The sequence below is a fragment of the Bos javanicus genome, chromosome 4, assembly GCF_032452875.1.
Source record: "Bos javanicus breed banteng chromosome 4, ARS-OSU_banteng_1.0, whole genome shotgun sequence".
NCBI lineage: Eukaryota > Metazoa > Chordata > Mammalia > Artiodactyla > Bovidae > Bos > Bos javanicus.
This window is the reverse complement of record NC_083871.1, coordinates 52,183,736-52,205,995: the sequence shown is the minus strand read 5'-3', so window position 1 is coordinate 52,205,995 and position 22,260 is coordinate 52,183,736. Positions and strand designations below refer to the sequence as shown.

The 22,260-nt window shown below is 39.4% G+C and overlaps 1 protein-coding gene across 1 annotated transcript in view; it reads left to right on the top strand.

The window, feature by feature from the left end:
* Positions 1–331: 331 nt before the first annotated feature.
* The window catches only part of CAPZA2 (capping actin protein of muscle Z-line subunit alpha 2), a 57,840-nt gene continuing 35,911 nt past the window's right edge, over positions 332–22,260 (top strand). Inside the window, exon 1 of the mRNA XM_061414038.1 lies at positions 332–594. Coding sequence (XP_061270022.1) covers positions 556–594 — 39 coding nt within the window. The 5' untranslated portion in view covers positions 332–555. The remainder of the gene's footprint in view (positions 595–22,260) is intronic.

The window sequence follows — 22,260 nt, the reverse complement described above, 5'->3', positions numbered from 1 at the left end:
ACACACACACACACACACACACACACACACAATAAAAGACCAACAGTTATTTCTTTAATGAATATATCCGAACATCTTCCAATTATGTACTGGGTTGTAAGTGCATATTTTAACTAACGTCGAATATTTTTCCCGTCACTAAAAAAAAAGTGTTTAAAAGCTATTTGTGCACTTGTTCACATTTTAGCTGGCAGAGTTCAGGACTTGATGGGAACATAATCAAGGGCTCAAAATGTACTCGTCGCAGACTGGGTCCATATGGTCAACAGCGGGGAAAGAATTCTAAACTCGGGATGCTGACAAGCGCGTAGCAGACGGCGGTAGGCAACGCCTCCCCATTCCCTGGCCGCGGAGATACCCGCGCACGCGCACAGCCATCTTTCGGGGGTGGGCCGGGTAGAGGGAGGCGGGGCTCCCAGGGCGCGTGCGCGGGCGGCCTGGGCTGTGAGCCCCTCCCTTGGCGGGGGCGCGCAGCGAGAAGGACCGCACGGAAAGGGGGAAGTCAGGTGCCCGCTACCGCCGCCGCCGCTACCGCGGTTTGTCGCCAGAAGAAAAATGGCGGATCTGGAGGAGCAGTTGTCTGATGAAGAGAAGGTAAGAGCCTCGGGGCCGGCGGAGCTAGTCGTTCGGGGGGCCAGTAGAGCCCCGCTGTATCGGCCCGCAGTCTGGTCGCCGGAGAAGAGGCATTGGTCGGTGCCCTCGGCTGCCCTTCCTTCCCTTCTCGCGGCGCCCGAGTGCCTGCCCCTGTCAGTCACCCGAGGCCGCGCGGGGGCAGGTCTCCGCCGGGCCTGCTCGCTCCGATCCTTGTAGGGTGTGTGCTCCGAAAATAGGAAGCGCGAGCTGGGCGGCGGCGCTTGGCGCGACGGGCGGGGGCGGGGGGCGCGGAGGGCGGCGGCCGCCGGGGCCCCTCTCCTGGCGCCTTGGCCGCGAGGCCCTGTGTCCGGGTCGGGAACTGCAGAAGGGTCTGGGTCCCGGCCTGGAAGCGGCCCAAGGACAGTACGCAGCCCGAAGGCCTGGCCGGGGTGAGCGCTAAGGGGGAAAAATCGCTTAGGAAGCAGACCTTCACTTCTCTCTTCTACTCCCTCCTCCCACCAGCAAAATGCTTCCTTTTCTAGGTTCTCTGATTCTTTTTTTTCCCTTTACCCGTGGAAGTCTTTTTTTTTTTTTTCCTTTTCTTTTTCGGCTTTAGCTGTAGGCTCTGCAGTTCCCATGTTCCCCTGGAGGCAATGAAGTTGCTCACAAAAAGACACCCCCTCCCCCAGTTGTTTGCTACCCCTGTTGGCAGTAGCCCTCCTGGGGGCCGATTTGGTGGCGCCCCATTGTACTGCTAGACTTCTTCGGAAAACGGGAGATTGTGCAACTCCTTTTACTGTATCTTAGATGCTGTGACAGCATTGGAACCAGATGAACTACTTAAGTTCTCAGGCATTTGAGGAAATCTGATCATTGCACTGGTTCTCTCGCGGTTTCATTTGGCCCCTGTGAGGTCCCACTCCCCAGTCTGTGTATTGAGGGACAGAAGTACCCTACTAATTTTGAGTATTTCCTGGGAAGATCCTTAATGTTTCTCAAACTCAGAAGTAACTGACATAACTTTGAATAAGATAGTTACAGTTTTCGAAGTGTCCACTCTTAATTTAGTAGGGCTCATTTTCTTAAGCTTCAAAGCAGTTCTGTCATATATGAAGCACACACACATACTGGTGTTTAAGAAATCTTGGTGTAAGCCTAAGGATATTTTCGGTTGGAACGTTCTGCTCCAAGTGTTTTTATATCCTGTGTTCTTGTACCGAAATGTCATGTTCTGTCTTCTTCCCATTGTAAACGTGCAGCAGTCAGCCTCATCTTTAGTTTCGGGGAAAAAGTTTTTTTTTAATAACCTCTGTGCTCTTTGGTGAAAGTGATAATAAAACTACAAAGTGGGGAGAGCAGCAAGGTTCTCCATAATTCACAGGCCTGTTAGGCAGATCCTTATGTACATAAAAGTTGCTGCACAGGATTCACATGTGTAATATTGGTAAATAACCATAAATTGATAACTGAAAATGTAAGCAGATGTGCATACACATTTAATATTAAGTAGTGCAAAAAAGTTTTTTGCAAAGGGATTGTCATGTTTTTCGTTCTGCTGTTGGTAAGTGGTGATTAGTAGCTCAAGTGACTAGAAATCTAGCTGAGGAGAGAGTACTTAGTGTGGGAGTTTATATAGACCTGCCATGTGTTGTAAACGCCTAAAATAGCCAAGTTTTTTTCAAAATGAGATGACACGATTTCTTATTATCCGGCGCTAAACTCCATAAAGTTGCAGGAATGAGGTGGGGGAGTCGTCGTCTTTATGGATGCCCAGTACCATGTTTTAAGAGTAAATGAATGAAAACTCATTTGAAGGAATTTCATGGGTTTGTTTTTACTTAGAGTTTTGTAAGACTATTCTGAAAATATTTTACCTATAAATTTCTGATTACTTTTTTTCGTGATTTAAGAAAAATATTAACTGGGATTAGATTCAAGTAACTGGTTAAGTGAAATTCTAACAGTCTTGTTACTTTATTTGTTTAAATGTTCTTTTTAATCTGTTGGAGAAGGACCTTTCACATAGAATCGGAAATAGATTTAAAGGTGATTTTTAAAAACTAATATTTGAATTATTTTACTTTTTTACCACCTTGTTTGTAATTTTCAAGAATAAGTTTTTAGTACTTCAGTGCTCTTGGAATTTCCATTACTGATTGCAGATATAAGGAAGGGAAACTGTTAAGACGTGCAGTACCAGGCTTTGTATATGCCTAACTCAGAAGATACTTTTAATTTGTTGTAAGTTTGAACTAGATTTTATTATTACTATTTCACAAAATAATTAAAATAAGTTTTGAAAACCTTTAAGTTATTCACAGGACACTTAAGTAGGCAGTGCTAAGGCGCTATTTAAACCTTAGTTTGTCTGAATCAGAAGTTGATACACTTGCGACATTAGGCTTCCTTAACAATTGATGATAGAATCTGGACTTATAAGTTTGTTTTTAGTTTGACAGCTTAATTTGAAAGAGGAGAAACAGTAGTTCTGTTTGGTTTTAATAGAAATTGTAAATAACTAAATGTTAAATAGTGTTGGGTTTTAATTTGTGTTTTGATCATTTTAGAACAAAGTTTATTTTTCTTTGACACATTTAAAAGTTTTATGCCGCTGGTATAGTTTCATATAAACCTTGTGGTAGGAAGCATTTTAGGAATTAATCTAGAATAATATCTTGGCTTTTTCAATCATGTACAGTTGTTTCTTGATACTATGAAATTAACAACTTTTTCTCCTTTGGCCACTAGGTTAATAGGGAAGAAAATTATTTGAAGAAGCACAGTGAAGTTCTTTCAAGTTATTTGCTGTGGTGTGTCCTATAGACCTTTTTACATAGTTAGAGAAGCCCTAGGCCAGAACAATTCCATGTTTCCATTCCTTGGTCAGCAGCATTGTACAGAAAAAAGCATTCTTTGTGATTGAAATTATGTGAAATTGTGGGATAAGGCTGAAATGAAAAGAACTACTTCCAAACTGCTCTCTAAATGAGAAATCTTGAAAGTCACTCCAGGCTTTGGAAGACACCTTAGTTATTGACTCGAAAGGATCTGCGGCCCCTAACCTCTCCCACCCCAGTGAGTAGAGTGATCCACTCTCATAGCTTCAACTTTTGTAACTTTGTAGATGTGTCTCACTACATAGCTCAGCCCTGCTTCTCTCCTTAGCACTGGTCACACATTTTTATCTGCTGGTCCTACTCACAGTAGAAATGCTCACAGTTAAGGAGATGCTCAGATGGAACCTGTCTAAAAATAAATTTATAAACTCCCCTCTCTCACCCCTTACCCAAAGCAGGGCAGATACCCATCTCTTCCTGCTCATTTTTCTCTTTATGACTGTTCTTATTATTCAAGTCCCAGGTTTTTGACTTCAGGGTTTTTTTAACTTTTTTCCTCGTGCTCTCTGCACCTAATAATCAGTTTCCAAACCTTGTCTTTTCCATCAGAATATGTTTTATTCTAATTATTTCTTGCTTGAAAAAATTAATTGACTTATATTAATATTTTATTTATAACCTCAGTTGACCAGACCATTAACAATTTATGAACTACTGTTGTTTAGTAACAAATTTTTATGTATGAACAAAATGAAAATTGATTGTTCTGTGACTACACAGTTGAAGAAATAAATCTAAGGGAAGAAAAAGAGAAGACTGTCTCATGTCTGTTTTATTTGCCACTGCTGAACTTTTATTATAAACTTTCTAGACAGATCCCTCTATCTTCCTGCCATTTTTCTATTCCCTAACTTTTAGTTGCTAGATTCCTCCATTGCTTTTACAAGGAGGCCCAACTCTTGAAAATGGTGTTCGTGCTCTTGTATTCCATTCTAACCTAAATAGTTCTGACATTTTTAATATATACTGTTATTTAATCATGCTGTGACTTCAAAGAGACCTGCATGCTAATCCGCATGTAGCACCTTGAGTAAATTATTTCATCCCTTAGTAGCCTCTGTTTACTCTAAAATGTGGGAATATAATAGAAGGTATATTCTCCATTAACTTTCTGTAAGTGTGACTGTTGCCTGGCATGTAAACACAATACATTTCAGTTCTTTTTCTCTGCTCCTGACTTACCTGCCTTGAAAATTGGTACTGCTCCCCAATTTCTCCCCTTTTTTGAAAAAATGAAAATGTTACTCATCCTTCAAGATTTAGCTCAGCTCACTTGACTAGTTTTCTTTCTCCTGAAAGCTGTTTTCTCTTTCTTCTGAACCCTGTAACACGTCATTAGTCTTAAATATAGTTTTGCATGGTTATTTGTCTACTTGGTTTTTTCCCTTGTATTCTATTGGAATTCCTTAGTGCAGAAATGTCATCTTTAGCATCTGTACAGTATATGTGATGAGTACAGGGGTTCAGTGAGTGAATGAAGAAAGGAGTCACGAATTCACAGAATTAAGGAAAAAAACATTATGAAAAGTAGCAGCATATAAAGTCAGATTTTAGAGGGAAAATCTAGTACACCCGCATTTTTCACTTCTAAATAATGTTGGAGAAGACTCTTGAGAGTCCCTTGGACTGCAAGGAGATCCAACCAGTCCATTCTGAAGGAGATCAGCCCTGGGATTTCTTTGGAAGAAATGATGCTGAAGCTGAAACTCCAGTACTTGGCCACCTCATGTGAAGAGTTGACTCATTGGAAAAGACTGTGATGCTGGGAGGGATTGGGGGCAGGAGGAGAAGGGGATGACAGAGGATGAGATGGCTGGATGGCATCACTGACTCGATGGACGTGAGTCTGAGTCAACTCCGGGAGTTGGTAATGGACAGGGAGGCCTGGCGTGCTGCGATTCATGGGGTCGCAAAGAGTTGGACACGACTGAGCGACTGATCTGATCTGATAGATTTTAAAGATTCAGATAGTTAAATTCCTGGTGCTCTTTGAGGTGCAGGTGGTGATATTGGCTACAGTTCAGATCACTTCTGCATGCTAAATATTAATATGCAGTTTGTATACTTCTCCCTCATACACAATCAATCATAATTTGGCTTCAGAAGTTTTGTTTGTATGTAAAAACAAGGTAAGCTGACAGTATATCTCATCATGCTGGACTCGGTCTCTCAGTCGTCTCTGACTCTTTGCGACCCCATGGGCTGTAGCCCACCAGGCTGCTCTGTCCATGGAATTCTCCAGGCAAGAATACTGGAGTGCGTTGCCATGCGCTTCTCCAGGGAATCTTCCCCACCCAGAGGTCCAACCTGCGTCTCCTGTGTTGCAAGTGAATTCTTTACTGCTGATCCACCGCGGAAGCCCCATATTTCGTCATAATTCATGTAAAGTCAGTATTGTTCTTATTAACTAAAAAAGTAAATCAACCAGTAAGCTATTAATGTAGAAATTATACATTCTTAATTCCATTCTGCAGGTGAATGAATCCTGTTATTGCACCAATAAAATGTAAAAATTCCTACAGCAAGCAGAAATTTGATAGTTGCTATAACATTCATGGAGTTTTTCAGACTTTGCACACTAACGAAATTTGTAGTACTTTTCCATATATTGGGGAATCATTCCTACATAAATGTAGAGGTAGGAGAGTCATATACATAGGGGGTAGTCATATAAGACTAGTCATATATAGACAGCGTTTTATAAGGATTTTTGAAAAAATTTTAGTGTTTCTTATTTACTTTTTGGCTGCACTGTGTGGCATACAGGATCTTGGTTCCTCAACCGAGGATCGAATCCAAGCCCCTTGCAGTGGACGCGTGGGGTTTTAACAACTGGACCACAGGGGAAGCACTGTGCATTGAGTTTTAGTGTAAGAACACAGTACATAAAAACACTCGGAGACTACCGAGTAGATTTTAAGGTTGAAAAGTATGACGGGAAAACTTGAGTTGTGGTTCTGTGTTCTGACCTAAAAGCTTAATTGCCTGGAGCAGTAATTTATTGCAAGAGATTCATATATAAAAAAAGGGATTTCATAGAACCACTTATAGTTGTCAAAAAAATAATTTCATAAATTTTATTTTGAAGGATAGAGCTACAGTTTTCATATACTTTCCTTAAAGACACATGTTCTACTGTGAACCTATGGATGAGAACTTTTCTTGCTTGTTTTAGTTCACAGATGTTGTACAATGTTTCTACTGAGAGTGAATGGAAATAATTTTTGTAAACTATCTCCATGTTCATTCATTTATCAAATATAGTAATACCGTATTTTATTGGTTTCACAGCTCATCATTTTCCATATTTTAAAATCTCTGAAATCAGGCTGCATTGTACAATCATGGCTTGTGAGACTGGAGGCATTTTTCCTTTTTTAGTGATCCATGAAATTATGCATCTTAACATTGATTGTGAATCAGTGAAGCAAGGATATAATGCTATAAGAAACACACTGAAATCTAAACATGAAGGCGGTGGTGGTGGAGGCTTTGCTTGGCCTCACTCATTCTTTGTATGTGTAGTGTGGGTCAGCAGCAGAAGAGCCATGATCAGTGAAGTCATATAGTTTCAGGCTCTTGGAGAATTTCGATCTAAATGTAGGCTTTCTGATATGGTTCCTACACACAATGGAATATTGTTTAGCCATGAGAAAGGAGGATGACCTACCATCTGTGACAACAGGGATGGACCTTAAGCACCTTGTGCTAAGTGAAATAAGTGTAGATACAAACAAGTACTGTACATTATCACTTACATGTGGAATCTAAAAAAAGTCAAACCTGTTAAAACAGTAAAAGGTGGTTATCAGGGAATGTAGGGTTGGGGAGTAAGATAAGGGTACAAACTTATGAGTAGTAAATAAACCATAGTGACTTGATCCTCAATATAATGAATATAGACAGTATTGTACTAAAATGATGTGAATGAATATTGCCTCAGTGGAAATCAAGGTACAGTATATAAATATATCCAAGTAACAGGCTGTACACCTTAAATCTACAACAGCATGTGAAATTTACCCCTCCCCTCAAAAAAAAGTCTTAGACTTTTTTAACCACTGTCCCCATAGCAGTGGGAAAGAAATGCAGTGAATACCTTACTGGTTTTTAAAGGTCTCTTTCCCTACTCCTATCCCCGCTTCTTTTAAGAGACTCACTGCGCTTCTGCTCAGATTTCCATTTTCTGAAGCAAGTTATATCTATAAACCTAATTTCAGAGGGAGCAGGGAAGAAGAGGAGAAATGCAGTATTTGTGAATAAATTAAACCATAGATTAAGTCTTATATTCACTGAAGGCTGGTGATGTGGTTACCTGTTTGGTAGACACAATGTAAGACTATAGATAGATTCAGAGGTGAATCAGACGTATATAACATACATACTGCACAGAGTCAGAAACCAGTACGTTCTTGGAAATTCAGAAGATGGAAAAGTTATTTCTGCCTTGAAGGATGGTAGGCATCAGTTAGGGTACAAGCTCATGCCAGAGAGCACAACATAGGAAGGAAAACGGAAAAGTAGGGATGAGCAGGAAGTATGACTTGTATCTTAAGTACATTTTTAAATAAGAGATGAAAAGACGAACTAACTGTCCTGTTAAACAGCACGGATTTTCTCAACCTCAGCACTATTCACTTTTGGGCCAGGTGACTCTTTGTTATGGGACTGTCCTGTGCATTTTAGGATGTTTGGGCATCCTTGGCCCCTGTGGCCACAAATGTTTGCTGTAGTATGAAATCACCCCTGGTTGAGAACCATGGGTCTAGAGAGATTGGAGCTAGCTATTGAGACCAGTTGGGAAACTGACTTAAGTGTTAGGATGTGATTTAAAGTTGTTTTCACAAGGCACAGAGGGAAAAAAAGAAAATGATTGCTAACATTTCAGGATTGGGATCAACAAGACATGGTGAGTGTAGAGAAAGGGAAAAAGCAGTGGTAACTGTGAACATTAAAATCTGGTTGACTGAGAAGTGGAACCACCACTAACAGCTAAAGAAAACAGGAGAGAAGATGCACAGCTTGGGGGAATAATAGTGAATTTTGTTTGGGTTCTGCTGAGTTTGAGGTGCTAGCAGAATGTCTCTGTAAACATACCTAGCAGATACGGAAATGTAGAAGTGGAGTTTGGACAGGAGATGAAGCCCAGAGATTCTATGTAGATTTGGAGATCCTCACTTTGTGGGTTCAAGAGAGATGAGTGTAAACCTTTTAGGAGAACAAGTTCAGACATAGCAGAAGAGAGGACAGAAAGCATGTACTTCTGAATACTTTGATGTTAAGTCATAAAGAGGAGAGAAACTAGAAGGTGAGGAGTGACCTTTGAAGTAGCACAGGATAGGTGCTCATCTCACAGAACCTGAGGGGAATTTCTAGAAGGCGCAGTGCAGTATTGCAAAGGGATTAAAAAGGAATACGGGATGGAGAAGAGCCTTTGGCTTTAAGAGAAAGGGATGAGACACAATATCTGTTATGTCCCAGTATCTACTGTATTAATTACTCGATTAATCGTCAAGAGCAGCCTTGTTATTATCCCTGTCTTGCATATGGTAAAGCTGGTGCAGATGAGGTGGACTGTTTTAAGTGGTAGGCGTGAGATCATTAGTGACCTTTAAGAAATCAGTTTAATAGCGTTCTTTTCTTGTCTACATTGTACTTCAATAATCGGACTCAAAGACATCCCTCCTCTTTGCATACCCTGGCCTATCTCTGTTCCTTTAGCACTTTGTACTTACCTTTGTTGTAACATTTACCAATTTTAGTAAGTGTCCTGATATTCTTATTTGCTGTTCTTCAGGTGCAGGCTTTGTGTCTTATGCATCTTGGTAGTGGCAGTAAGTGTATGGCATATAGTAGATCAGTGATGTCAACTCTGGCTGCACATGAGAATCATCTGGAGAATTTATAAACGAAGATGAATGCACAGACTTCACTCATAGGTGAGACCTGAGCATCTGTATTTTTTTCAAAAAGAGCTTCCCAGATGATTTGAAAATGTCACCAGGATTGAATTTCACTGTATTAGGTGCTCAGCAAATGTTGACTAAAGGATGAGAAGTGGAGACAGTAAGTATAAATTACTCTTTTTTTTCCTCCTGTGTTTGTCTTTGGATTAATTTTTAAGCTTTAAAAAATTGACATATAGTTTATAATATTTTATTAATTTGGGGTTAACCATGTAGTGATGCAGTATTTTTGTCACCATGATAAGTCTTGTAACCACATACAGTTATTACAGTATTATTCACAATATTTCCTATGCTGCATATTCTATCCCTGTAACTCACTTACTTTACAACTGGAAGTTTATACATCTTTAATCTCCTTCTCCACTTAATTATATATCATTTTTGAAAAAAATTCAGTAGAGAAACCCAAAAGAAAGAAGAAAGAATAGATAGTACTTTATTTTTTCTATTTCATTTTAGGGATACTTTTTTTTTTTTTTTAAAGATAGAAAAGATTTAAGAGTGTTTGTGGGCTGAGAGGAATGATTCAGAAGAGAGAAAGAAATTGAAGGTATAAGATAAATAATAGTTTGTATAACTTTCTCAGTTCATGATAATACCTAATTTGGATTCACAGGTTTCTTAATATTTTAAGTAAGTGGTAAAACATATGAAAAGAACTAGATGTTGAATTCAGTGGATGACCTAGTTGTAAATTAAGTGATATGGGCCCTTTTTTTAATTACCACTCAAAATGATTAATTATAAATGAAAGGACTCAAAAGGAAAATTTATCAAAACAAATTACCTGTTATGTATACTCAGTAAATGAGTCTATAACATGGACGTGCAGTTGATGTTCACTTGATCATAAACTATTTAAATAAATAATGATAGAGTTTTTTTAAAAGCTATGTTTTTTTACTTTTATTTTACTTTTAACTCTCAAAAAGGCATAGGAAGTTTTTAGAGAGTTATGGGATATAATGTCAAGTAATTCTTATAGTTGAAGAAGAAAAATTCATAATAGCTTTTTAAAACTTAACTGCTGGTCTCTAAGGCAGTGACCCTTTGGGGGATCACATTCCTTGAGAATCAGGTGAAACCTATGATTCTTTTCTTCAGAAGACTGAAGGCCTCAAATTTTGCATATACAGTCCCCTACAGGTCAGTGGGTACAACATCTGGCAGCCAGTCACAGTCACTTGGGGAGATTTTCAGAAATAAGATTTCTAGGTCTCAGTCCTCTGGAGATTGATTCTCAGTAGGTCTGGAATGGAATGTTAGAGCTCTCTCGCTCGGTCATGTACAACTCTTTGCCATCCCATGGACTTTGGCCCACCAGGCTCCTCTGTCCTTGGAATTTTCCAGGCAAGAATACTGGAGCTTGTTGCCATTTCCTTCTCCAGGGGATCTTCCCAACCCAGGGATTCAACCCTCATCTCTTACCGTCTCCTGCATTGGCAGGCGGATTCTTTACCACTGTGCTACCTGGGAATGGAACATGGAAATCTGTATTTTTTCAAAAACTCTGCCAGCAGCTCTACTAGGCATCTAGATTTGGGAAATCTCTACCCTAGTGTCTCTTGCCTTGATTAAGGAGGAAATGAGTATATGGGAAATGTCCACCATACAGAACTTAGAGGGGTTGTAGGTAGGGTTCTCAGACAAAATACAGGATGCCTAGTTAAGTTGAATTTAAGGTAATTTTTTCGTATAAGTATTTCCTATGTGGTTTACTTTGGAGCTCCTGTAGAGTGCAGGGCTGTTTGCCTCTAAATTTAATGGTTCTAGATAGCTATATTGGTGTGCATATGCTTTCATGCACATGCACAATCTGCTTTTTATACTTTTTATCTCCTTTTTCTCAATTGCTTAAATCTTTTAAAAATTTTTTCAGCTTAATATATTTATATTTGCTTTGGAAACAAATAAAAATGGAAGAAGACCCCATTTCTTACTTAAGAATTAGTGTTTTCCTCAGACAGTCAAAAGTCTCCAGGATTTTACCTTAGTGTTTGTAAAAATTTTGCCAATTCACAGTGCCCAGCAGAAGCATCAGAAAAATCTGGAGAACTCATAGACACAAGTTAACATTAATTTTGCCAACAGCTTTTATAAATTGTAACAATAGTTGATTGAAAACCCCTGGTAAATTCCCCACTCTATTGTACTTTCCTGTTCTAGCTGGTAATCACAGAGTTGCAGTAGCACTGCCAGATGCTCACCTCTTCCAGTAACAGATGTATCTTAAAGAGGCAGTGTAGGCCTAGGGAATCTAATCACTTCTATCCATAGCTGCTGCTGCTGCTGCTGCTAAGTCGCTTCAGTAGTGTCCAGCTCTTCGAAACCCCATGGACTGCAGCCTACCAGGCTCCTCTGTCCATGGGCTTTTCCAGGCAAGAGAACTGGAGTGGGGTGCCATTGCCTTCTCTTCTATCCATGGCATTTCACCATGAAGCTTGGCTTCACTTGAGAAGGGTGCTTTCTGTACACTAATAGACTGACAGAGTCAAGGACTGCAAAGCAGAAAGCTATATATGGAATTTATCATCCCACTTACCCTTTCTTCTCCTTCCCTGAGAATTTTTTCAGGTTTATTCAGCAGTGTAGATAAGATGGTAGGTTTTAAGAGTATAGTCCTAAAACTAGTCCAGGTAACACTCAATGTGTTGTACTGTACTCATTGTACTATACTCAGTGTGTTCTTAGAGATCACCCAGGAGCAATTCAGTATTCTGTTGATATTTGTCTAGATCATTAATCTGTGCCCTACTGTTGCCAAGGGTTTTGATCACAGCTTCCTATACCAAATGTGCTTATCTTCCATTTGTATCTTTTGCAGCATTGAAAGTACCAAGGAATTAGGAATTCCTTTAGAAAAGTACGCCATCCTTGCTCCATGGGTTTAACCAGAAGTAGTCCTCTTTCTAGGTGTTGTGACTGATCTCTTTCCATCACTGTGGCAGTTGGGCTTCTACACATACTGGTCCAGCATAATGTGCAGGTGCCGCATAATTCATCAGTATTATTTGTTTTGCTCATAACATAGTCTCTCAGTCAAATTGAAAAATGTTCAGAAAAACTGATTTCTGTCTGTGGGCTCAAGCTGTGGAATGCACTGCACAATACGAGGGGCTTCAGCTTCTCTCTCTTGCCTGTAGCACATGAGGAACGATTTGTGCAGGCAGCTTCCCAGCATTAACATAGCACTTCTTTCACCATGAGACCCCTCTGGTCCTAGGTGACTATCTACTAACATTCACAAAAAGAAAGCAATGGGTGGTGGAGAGTAGGAGACAATTTCCTGTAAGATTTATCAGAATGAATAGTATTTTTACTCAATGGAAAAGATAACATTCCCTCCTTTCTAGGAAAAGGCTTTGGTAAATTCTAAGAATAGTGGAATCAACTTGATTTGATATGATTTTGAAAGATGAATATCCTTACCTTCCCTTGTCTGAGTGATTTAATGCTTTACAACCAGACTCCGTCCATTTTCTTCAGATATTTGTGAGGATTATGGTCCGAAGAAGTTGGAGCAGATGGTACAGTGTTCATTTTTGAGGAAGTTCATTTTACTTTCAGGCCTTCTAATTTGCTCTGTCAAAGACAGTTTCTCACTTTTTGTTTATCTTGGACTGTGCTGTGTCTGCATTGCTGCCTGGGCTTTTCTCTAGTTGTGGCAAGTGGAGGCTACTCTCTAGTTGCAGTGTGCAGGGTCCTCATTGTGGTGGCTTCTCTTGCTGCGGAGCATGGACTCTAGGGTGCCCTGGCTTCAGTAGTTGTGGAACACAGGCTTAGTTGCCCCATGGCACGTGTGATCTTCCCAGACCAGGGATAGAACCCGTGTCACCTCCATTGGCAGGAGGATTCTTTACCACCAAGCTACCAGGGAAGCCCTGTTTCTCATTATTTAATAAACTAACTTTATCTTCTTATTTCTGAACTAGCAAATAGTTTTTTGTAGGTCAAGGAGTAGAGAAGACTGAACAAGGTTGCCTAAAATTGTGAAAGAGCCTGTAATCATCTTGCACTCCACTGGCCACACACGCAAGACTTTCCCCAGTTACTCAGTCACCCAGTAGGGTTACAGTAATTCTGGAGATTTTGAAATGTTTAATCTATATCATCCAATAATGGAAAATTCTGATCTTTATTTTTATCTGAGAAGCCATGCAGCCATGAAATTGAAAGATGCTTGCTCCTTGGAAGAAAAGCTATGACCAACCTAGACAGCATATTAAAAAGCAGAGCCATTACTTTGCCAACAAAGGTCCATCTAGTCAAAGATATGCTTTTTCCAGTAATCATGTATGAATGTGAGAGTTGGACTGTAAAGAAAGCTGAGGGCCAAAGAATTGATGCTTTTGAACTGTGATGTTGTAGAAGACTCTTGAGAGTCCCTTGGACTGCAAGGAGATCCAACCAGTCCATCCTAAAGGAAATCAGTCCTGAATGTTCATTGGAAGGACTGATGCTTAAGCTGAAACTCCAGTACTTTTGCCACCTGATGCAAAGAACTGACTCATTAGAAAAGACCCTGATGCTGGGAAAGAATGAAGGCGGGAGGAGAAGGGGACAACAGAGGATGATGGTTGGATGGCATCACCGACTCAATGGACCTGAGTTTGAGCAAACTCCGGGAGTTGCTGATGGACAGGGAGACCTGGCGTCCTCCAGTCCATGGGGTCGCAAGAGTTGGACACGACTGAGCAACTGAACTAAACTGAGAAGTTTATTGATGTAAGCTTGTAGTTATTCTTAAATAAAAATTCATGTCCTAGGAATTTTAGAGCTCTTTTTTCAAGAGATTTGATTTGTATTTTTTTTTATTCCTATAAAGAAATTTGTTTTCTGCAGCCATTGTCAGCCTGTTTTTAATGTTTTAAGTATAACTGTCAAACTTATCCTTCCTTCAGATCCATGGAGGATGGAAAACTAGATAAACATGCTTGTGAATTTATATCTCAAATAAAAATAGAGAAGCTATATGAAGAATCTCATGCCCTTCTAATGTTGGAACTATATGTCAGCTTATTTGTTTGTTTAAAATATTGGGTTGACCAAAAAGTTCGTTTGGGTTTTTCCTTATGGCGTTACAGAAAAACCTGAATAAACTGTTGGGCTAGTCCAGTATATTTTAAATAACTGAATTCCTTGCTTCTCAGTCTCCAATTAACATCTGAAATTCAGGCTTCCTAGAGAAGTGAGATCCTGTTTATCAGCCTCGTCTTCACTGTGTTGATGAGGGAGGGGTTCCTGCTATAGGCCTATAGGGATGGCTGAACACACAACCCCTGATGTTGGAGAGATGAGATGGGTAGCAGTCTATTAATACATATACTCAACAGCCCAGGAGATGGGGACATAGTTGAGGGAATAGAGTGAATAAGCAGAGGCCATGGAGGCAAACTTTGAAGTATTAAGAGGCTAGAGTGATCCCTGGTTCCAGCAGAAGGGTGTGATTGACTAGTTTGAATAATTCCACAGGCTGGCAGGGAACTGAAGCCCACTACTCAGGGATAAGCAGGAACTGTGTCTGTTCCCTGTGATAGAGGGTCTTCTGGCTAGAAACTTTATCTGCAGGAGTAGATTGAGCATGGGAACTTGGGGTCAGGCTATTCAAGGTTCTCCCGTTTTTCCCCTAATGTCATGGTGCACATAAAACGGGGCTTTAATTTTAGCCTTTATATTGCAGTTCTCAGTAGTAGTACTAATGCTTTAGCAAAAGTATATGCTAATGAGTGCTGTGCTAAATACGTCAAGATGTTTTAAAAGCATAATTTGATCTTTGAGTTTTTCTTTCTACGTGACCTTTTCTTCTGATAATTTGCAAGGTTTAAGATATTCTGCTGCTGTGTACAATTTAATCATAGTAGATAAAAGGTGACCAAAACATATATGCAGTGATGTGGAGGCATGAGAGACGAGAGTTCTCATCTGAAAGAATGGAGTAGTGAGACTTCAGTACTGTGTATATGTGGGATGTTGTAGAAGCTAGAAGTAGCATAAAAAGGTAATAGCTGTTAATTGAGTGCATACTCTGTGCCAAGTGCTTTTCTAAATGCATTATCTCACTGTAAGTGAGGAAACTGAGTTTAATATGTTTTTGGTCATGTAAGTAAGAGTCAGTGGAGCTGTAGTCTGCGTACATACAGTCTTATTTAGGGTTTATGCTGTTAACAGTACATTTTACAGCCTTCAGATTTAGAAAGGCCTTATATGTCATGTTAAAGACTTTAGACTTTACCTTGTTGGTAATGGGCAGCCATTAGATGATTTAAACAGAAAAAAAAAAAAAAAAAATAGGACTTTTCATTGAAAAATACCAATCTGGTGGCAGAGTGGAAAATGACTTTTGGAGATAAGACTGGAGGCAGGGCAGTTGTAACAATCCAGAAAGTGACTGGGTCCGAATGAAATGGAATCAAAGAAAAGAAGATTAGATTTGAGAGAGAGAGACACTCAATCATGTGGCTGACTGTGGGAGAAAGGGAAAAGTATGGCATGGTATATGGGTGGTGCCAGTAATTTTTATGACGAACAGAGGGAGTAGCTTTGGGTGAGACAAGTCTGAGATATTTTTGAGGCACTTAGTGGAGATTTCTAATAACTGAGTTATATTTAGAAAAGTGGATCTTGATCTTAAAAGAGGTTGTAATAGGTATATAGGTTTTACAGCTGTTGTTATGTGTGATAATCGAAATGGTGGAAGTAGAAGATATTGTCCAGATATTTGGGGTGTTTCTTCTGAACCATCATAGGAAGATTATGCTGTTTTGGGAGGCAGCTCCTAAAAGCCTTAGACTTCCTCTGAAGAATTCATTTAGATCCCAGTTCTGAATCTCTCTCTTTTTTTTTTTTTTCATGAATTAAAGGTAGTAGCAGTTTTCTCAGAAGGTAACTGTAGATAATATTTAATTTTATCTTACAGACACAAGGGTTTTAAAAGGTTAAGAAATAACAATGTATGTTATCTCCCTTAATTTGCCTATGAGAAATGGAGATTTACAGAAGTTAAAACCTGGGTGCAGACAAAAATCATTTGTCTTAGCTTTTAGATGAAAACCCACAGGTTAACTGTACATTGCTGTCACAGAACTAGGAACTAGCTTTTCTTCCTGTTGCACTGCTTTTTGAGGTGAGCAGAGTAGAAAGGGAAGGGATGAATGCCAGGGGAAGAGAAAGAATGTTGGTGTGCGGAAGTGAATGTACTGCAGAAAATACAGAAATGCATAAGCATAAGCCACCCACTTTGGGCACAGAGAAGCATTTCACATGTAATGTGAAAATGCCTGTATTCCAGAGCTAATTTTAAGACTACTGAACTATGCTAATGCAAATGTATTTACTCTCTACATTGCTAATACTAATATTATTATTTATTCACCCAAGTTTACGTAGCTAATGAGTAGTAGAAATGAAAATCCAACTCATTCAGTCTGACTCCAAAGATGATGTACTCTACTACTTCTTGTATTAGTGTAAGTTTTTATGGTTTTGAATATATGTTATTTGAAAATTAACTGTCCACATTACAGAACTGCATTAGCAATAACTCATAGAATGCTCATTAGAGTTTATTCTTGCTTATAAATTTATTCATCATGTAGTAACTACCTACGAAGTTTAGAATATAGGGTTGCCTGCTGATATTTTTAAATATTGAGATGTTCTTGAGGAAGTTACATTTTTGCAGTTACTACCTGAATGCTGACTACTAAATTTATTAGACACTTTTCAGAAGGATCTTTGGAATTTATTAAAAATTATGATGTGTTTTTCGTATCCCAGATTGGAAAAAAAAAAAGTAACTCACATTGAAAAAAGTAGTACTGAAAAGAGTTACTTTTCTTCTTTCTTTTATTTATTTGGTCCAGTAGAGAAGAGAAGTCCATTAAAAAAAATAGCAGTAGGATGGTTTATTTATCCTTATGACAGGATAATAAAAAATGAATCTCTATCCCACATCATACACAAAAGTCAATCTCAGGTGAATTAATGGCCTAAATGTAAAGAGCAAAACTTTAAAGCTACAAAAAATATCAGAGAAAATCCCTGCAATTTTAGAGAAGGAATTTCCTGCCCCGCCCCCCCCCCCAACTCTCTAAATACTTCACTGTATTTAGGGCTGTGCAATGATCAAAATCAAGAAATTTCATATTGATACAGTATTAAACTGTCTCATCTGAAGACTGTATGCAGATTTCACCAATCCCTGGTCCAGGATCCCAGGATCATGTTGAATTTTGTTGTAGTGTCTCTCTGGTCTTTAATTTGTAACAGTTTCTCAGCATTTTTTGTCCTTCATGAACTTACCACTTTGGAAGAGTGCAAAATCGTTACTTTGGGGACTCTACCTCGATTTCAGTTTGACATTTCCTCCTGATTAGATCTGCCGTGAATTTCTGGCAGGAACATAACAGAAGTGACCCTGTGTCCTCAGTACATCTTTCTGGGAGGCACATAGCGTCAGTCTTTACTCTTAAGATAACTTAGGGCGTTTGGTAAAGGTGGTGTGTAGCGAGTTTATTCAGTGCAGAGTTACTGTTTATCCCTTCTTGGTTAAGTATTGTGTAGAAAGATTCCCTCACATTTTATAAATTATTCTTTTAGACTGTTACCAACTAATTTTAGCATCTGTGGATGGTAGTAAGGTAATTTTCTAATTCAGTCATTATTTCTGCATTTATTAATTGAAATTCTGCTATAATGAAGAGCTTCCGTCCATTTGTTTATCCATTTCTTAATGTCAGTATGGACACAAGAATTCTTATTTTATTCTGTGGGTTTCTGTCATTATTTAATTTGTTCCTTGAATTGTAGCCCATAAGAAAAGCAAAGTACAAAAAAGTTTAATAGTACTTTTGTGTTTAACAGTTGATGGGCAGAAATTATTTTTTTTCACAAGTAACGTGTACTAACATTTTGGGTGCTGTTTTGAATGTACTACTCTGTCTTCTGCTTACCCTGGTGGCTCACTGGTAAAAAATCTGCCTGCCAATGCAGGAGACACAGTTTTGATCCCTCTGTCAGGAAGATTCCCTGGAGAAGGAAATGGCAGCTCACTCCAGTATTCTTGCCTGGGAAATCTCATGGACAGAGGAGCCTGGGGTGCTACAGTCCCTGGTGTCTCAGAGTCGGACATGACTTAGCAACTAAACAACAATAAGTAGCATTATAGTATCTGCTTTTTTTCCAAGAAGCACAAGAGTGGAACATACCATTTATGTTACGTTTATCTTTTTGTATATTTTATACAAAATAATGTTTGGATCCTGCTGCTGCATCACTTCAGTCGTGTCCAACGCTGTGTGATCCTATGGACGGCAGCCCACCAGGCTCCGCCGTCCTTGGGATTCTCCAGGCAAGAACACTGGAGTGGGTTGCCATTTCCTTCTCCAATGCATGAAAGTGAAAAGTGAAAGTGAAGTTGCTCAGTCGTGTCCGACTCTTAGTGACCCCATGGACTGCAGCCTACCAGGCTCCTCCATCCATGGGATTTTCCAGAAAGCAAAGAAAAATATAGTTCTTCTAGCTTTTAACTCTGTATTAACTTTTTAAAACTGTTCTCGATGTGATTGTTAGGAGGTAGGCCTGTCAGCTGCCAGTCACTAACATAGATAAGAGTCTCCCATCCAGCCAAACCTTCCCAACAAAACCGAGGCATTCTCCCTTCCCCAACCTAGAATTACAGTTTAAAAATATAGTAAAAGTACTAACTCTTTCCTGAATCCTACACCAGTTTAGAAGAACTTGAACCAGAGATCAAATTGCCAACATCTGTTGGATCATCAAAAAAGCAAGAGAGTTCCAGAAAAACATCTACTTCTGCTTTATTGACTACACCAAAGCCTTTGACTGTGTTCATCACAACAAACTGAAAATTTTTAAAGAGATGGGAATACCAGACCACCTGACCTGCCTCCTGAGAAATCTGTATGCAGGGCAAGAAGCAACAGTTAGAACTGGACATGGAACAACAGTCTGGTTCCAAATCAGGAAAGAAGTACGTCAAGCCTGTATAACGTCACCCTGTTTAGTTAACTTACATGCAGAGTACATCATGCGAAATGCTGGGCTGGATGAAGCACAAGCTGGAATCAAGATTGCCAGGAGAAATATCAGTAACCTCAGATATGCAGATGACACCACCCTTATGGCAGAAAGCGAAGAACTAAAGAGCCTCTGGGTGAAAGTGAAAGAAGAGAGTGAAAAAGCTGACTTAAAACTCATCATTCAGAAAACTAAGATCATGGCATCCGGTCCCATCACTTTATGGCAAATAGATGGGGAAACAATGGAAACAGTGACAGACTTTATTTTGGGGGGGGCTCCAAAATCACTGCAGGTGGTGACTGTAGCCATGAAATTAAAGACACTTGTTCCTTGGAAGAAAAACTGCGACCAACCTAGACAGCATATTAAAAAACAGAGACATTACTTTGCCAACACTAAGCAGTCATGTATGGTTGTGAGAGTTGGACCGTAAATTATCCTAAGCGCCGAAGAACTGATGCTTTTGAATTGTGGTGTTGGAGAAGACTCTTGAGAGTCCCTTGGACTGCAAGGAGATCCAACCAGTCCATCCTAAAGGAGATCAGTCCTGTGTGTTCATTGGAAGGACTGATGCTGAAGCTGAAGCTCTTGAAGCTCCAATACTTTGGCCACCTGATGCAAAATACTGACTCATTGGAAAAGACTGATGCTGGGAAAGATTGAGGGCAGGAGAAGGTGACAACAGAGGATGAGATGGTTGGATGGCATATCACACTTGATGGACATGAATTTGAGCAAGGTCCGGGAGTTGATGATGGACAGGGAAGCCTCGTGCTGCAGTCCATGGGGTCGCAAAGAGTCGGACATGACTGAATGACTGAACTGAACTTACTTTGAATAATATCATGTGGAAGAAGATGATGGTTAATGTAGGAGGTTTTGCTGTGGGTCTAGGAGTGTACTAGGGCTTGTCCAGAAAAACTGTAATATTCTCAGGTGTAGATTGAGATAGCTCCATGTGTGTTAGAGAGACTTTGAGGAAGTTTGTGTTTGATTATTTTCAGACTTTAATTCTACTCTTGAGACCTCTTCTTGTTAACTTGTATGACTTTTTTTTCTTTCTTGGATTTGGAAGTGGGCTAGAATAAATAATTTTTTTCTTTTTTAAGTTAGCTAGGAAGGATGGGTATAGGGGAATGTTTAGTCTGTAGCAGTGTTTAAAAAATACCCTGATGATAGAACAGTTTCTCAGGAAGATAAGTAATCCTTTACTGTGGTGGGCACACTTTATTTTCTTTAGCAGCTGAGAAATCCAAAAATCAGATTTGTCTTATCTTTTGAAATTCACAAAGACCAGATGGAGATACTTCAGTTATAGCTGGTAAAGTCCAAGTTGTGTTTTGGATTCTCAGTTAGCTCCCATTACTTCTAAATACTCAATGGCACTTCTTTTGACCCACCACTCACTTTGGTTATTGTGAGCCGTCTGTTAACTCTTTGGTTTACTGTATGCATTTTGTGCAATGACATGGGCAAGTAAGTCTAAGATGAGAAAGTATAGAGCAGTTTTGCTTTCTCGGTAAAAAAGCAAAATAGAACTGAATAAAAGTCTAAATGATATGTATTTTTTATTGAAACAACTAAAAAGATAAAACTCAACAGTTAATCATTTCCCTAAATACGCTTATTGTGTAATACATATATATATATATATATAAAATATACTGCTTGCTATCAGTACTTTAATTTTGTCAGCTTATTGGTAGTGTGTAAGTCTTTAGGGCTAGTAAAAACAGTTTCTTCAAAATTCTAAAAGTCCAAAAGAAATATTTGATAAATTCATGAGCTGCTGCTGCTGCTGCTAAGTCACTTCAGTCGTGTTCGACTCTGTGCGACCCCATAGTCGGCAGCCCACCAGGCTCCCCGTCCCTGGGATTCTCCAGGCAAGAACACTGGAGTGGGTTGCCATTTCCTTCTCCAGTGCATGAAAGTGAAAAGTCAAAGTGAAGTCGCTCAGTCATGTCCGACTCTTCGCGACCCCATGGACTGCAGCCTACCAGGCTCCTCTGTCCATGGGATTTTCCAGGCAAGAGTACTGGAGTGGGGTGCCATTGCCTTCTCCGAAATTCATGAGCAGGTTACCACAATTTTTATTTGTTGCCTGTGGTAGTGATTAAGACTTTGTTTTTAATGCTTTCTTCCATTTACCCCAACGGAAGAAAGAGAGGAATAAGGGAACAAAGGAAGTTATGACATTTGTATAGACGTAGTAGATTCCAGTGTATGTTTAGCATATGCTATCTTCCATTCCCTCACCACCCACCCTTGCCTATTTAAAATCACTTATTTTTTATATTTTGCCTTTTGATTGTAATAATACTTTTAAACAGTTTAGAAGAAAATAATTTGAAAACACATGAAATATGTATTTTTAATTAGCATATAGTCTCTTTTATGACTATCAATGTGTATAGATGCATGTACCTATTACCAAAATCAAGATATAAAGTGATTCCATCACCCTCCCAAAACTACCTCATTTTCTTCTTTGCCTTCGCTTCTCCCATTGTGTTCACACCCACTTCTCCCAGACCCTAACAGCCATTAATCTGTTCTCCCTTGCTATAAAATATTATTTATTTGAAAATATCATATAAATGGAAACTTATATCATTGCTATGTAGCCTTCTGAGACTGGTTTGTTTCATTTAGCACAAGGCTTTTGAGATTCATCCAAGTTGTTGCATGTATTGGTAACTTGTTCCTTTTCATTGCTGGGTAGTATTCCATTGCATAGATGCGTTATCACTTAGCCATTCACCCATATGTGGACATTTCCA